Here is a 1322-nt window from a genome sequence, read left to right as displayed (position 1 = left end):
ATTCTAGCAGGTTTACTGGTCTGTAGATGTAAATGTGTAATATGTTTTAATAAAAACACATTAGATTATTGTATGAATGCCTAAATACAGGCTAACATCTAAGTGTTCAATTATTGTGTGAATGTTTTGATGGGAAATATTCCAGAAATTATCTGGAGCAATAATAGAGGTTTACAAAAAAATACAATTAACAGTTGACAAAATATTTTGAACCTCCATGATTCCCTTTATTCAGACATATTTTCTCATTATATTCTTTTATTTGTCTAATAAAAAATATGTGTAGTATGTTTTCATTCGATAGAACCAGTGTACTATATATAACTATATATCCTAGTGTTTTAGCAATTAGCTTGTGCATAGACACAAACGTAGATTTAGAATATATATATGCACTTATATGGTCATATACTATACAAGTCTATCTACATAAGTTCTAAGTTTTAATACATAACTACATTGCAGTGTTTTAGCTGAATAAGCGTCGACATGACGTATGTCGTATATGTTATAGGCTGTTATAGGCTATAGAAAGGCATGTTTATAGTAAGGATGGCATTAAAAGTCTAATTATTTAAGAAGGGGCCGAGTTGCCGAGCAAAACTGTGCGGCAGTGGACGGCTTTGTTTACATTCGCTGGTCAAACTCCATGAATTGCATTGTGCTACATTCACTTGTTTGATTTGTGTTGTTTTATTGGGAAGTTTATGGCCTTCATTATGGCTCCCCGGTATCAGTCAGACTGTTGTTGTGTTTTTTTGTCCTAGATTATGATGTAACCACTGAGGTGAGTGACATTAGTACTGATGTGTTTTACGACTTATGGTGAATATCGAGGTACTTAACACAGCAAGAATGGAACTTGGACTGAAGTCGAGGACCCCTCTGTATTCACAGATTGTAAACCACAAGTATTTGCGGTGCTTTCAGACGTCCCCTGAAGATTTGTTATGTATAAACAGCATAGATTTTCCCATCAGCTCCCCAAAATAGATTTAATAACCGTCGAGCTGAGGTGGAAAAACAGCAGGGGGAACAATTGTTTGGCCTGTATTTTAGGCACAGAGGTCACGGATCGTCTCAGGTCTATCTGTCTGCAAGTGTTTCGTTTGATTCTGCTTCCCAATAGAAAATAATTAACCCGAAATGCAGCTGCTGATCACGTGTAAACATTCCTCCCAGTGTAAATGTTACCTTTGATGAAACACACACAATAATTTGTCATAATTTACTGGCTGAAGTAACCGTGTAAATGTTTTGTGTGCTTTGCTTCATTTCTGACCGTCTTTTAATGTCCTCTCCTCCAATGTGTCGTAGGAATA

General features: G+C 35.9%; 2 protein-coding genes across 2 annotated transcripts in view; one reads left to right on the top strand and one right to left on the bottom strand.

Moving 5' to 3' along the window:
* The window catches only part of LOC103399996 (methyl-CpG-binding domain protein 3-like), an 844757-nt gene that overhangs the window by 797246 nt on the left and 46189 nt on the right, over positions 1-1322 (bottom strand). The gene's annotated exons all lie outside the window — the stretch shown is intronic.
* Positions 1-1322, top strand: part of yjefn3 (YjeF N-terminal domain containing 3) — a 25412-nt gene that overhangs the window by 21653 nt on the left and 2437 nt on the right. Inside the window, exon 6 of the mRNA XM_008307297.3 lies at positions 768-787. Within this exon, the coding sequence (XP_008305519.1) occupies positions 768-787 (20 nt within the window). The remainder of the gene's footprint in view (positions 1-767; positions 788-1322) is intronic.

The sequence above is a fragment of the Cynoglossus semilaevis genome, chromosome 2 (assembly GCF_000523025.1).
Source record: "Cynoglossus semilaevis isolate Cse_v1.0 chromosome 2, Cse_v1.0, whole genome shotgun sequence".
NCBI classification, from domain to species: domain Eukaryota; kingdom Metazoa; phylum Chordata; class Actinopteri; order Pleuronectiformes; family Cynoglossidae; genus Cynoglossus; species Cynoglossus semilaevis.
Note: the sequence above shows the minus strand (reverse complement) of the source record. Positions and strands in the feature narration are given on the sequence as shown.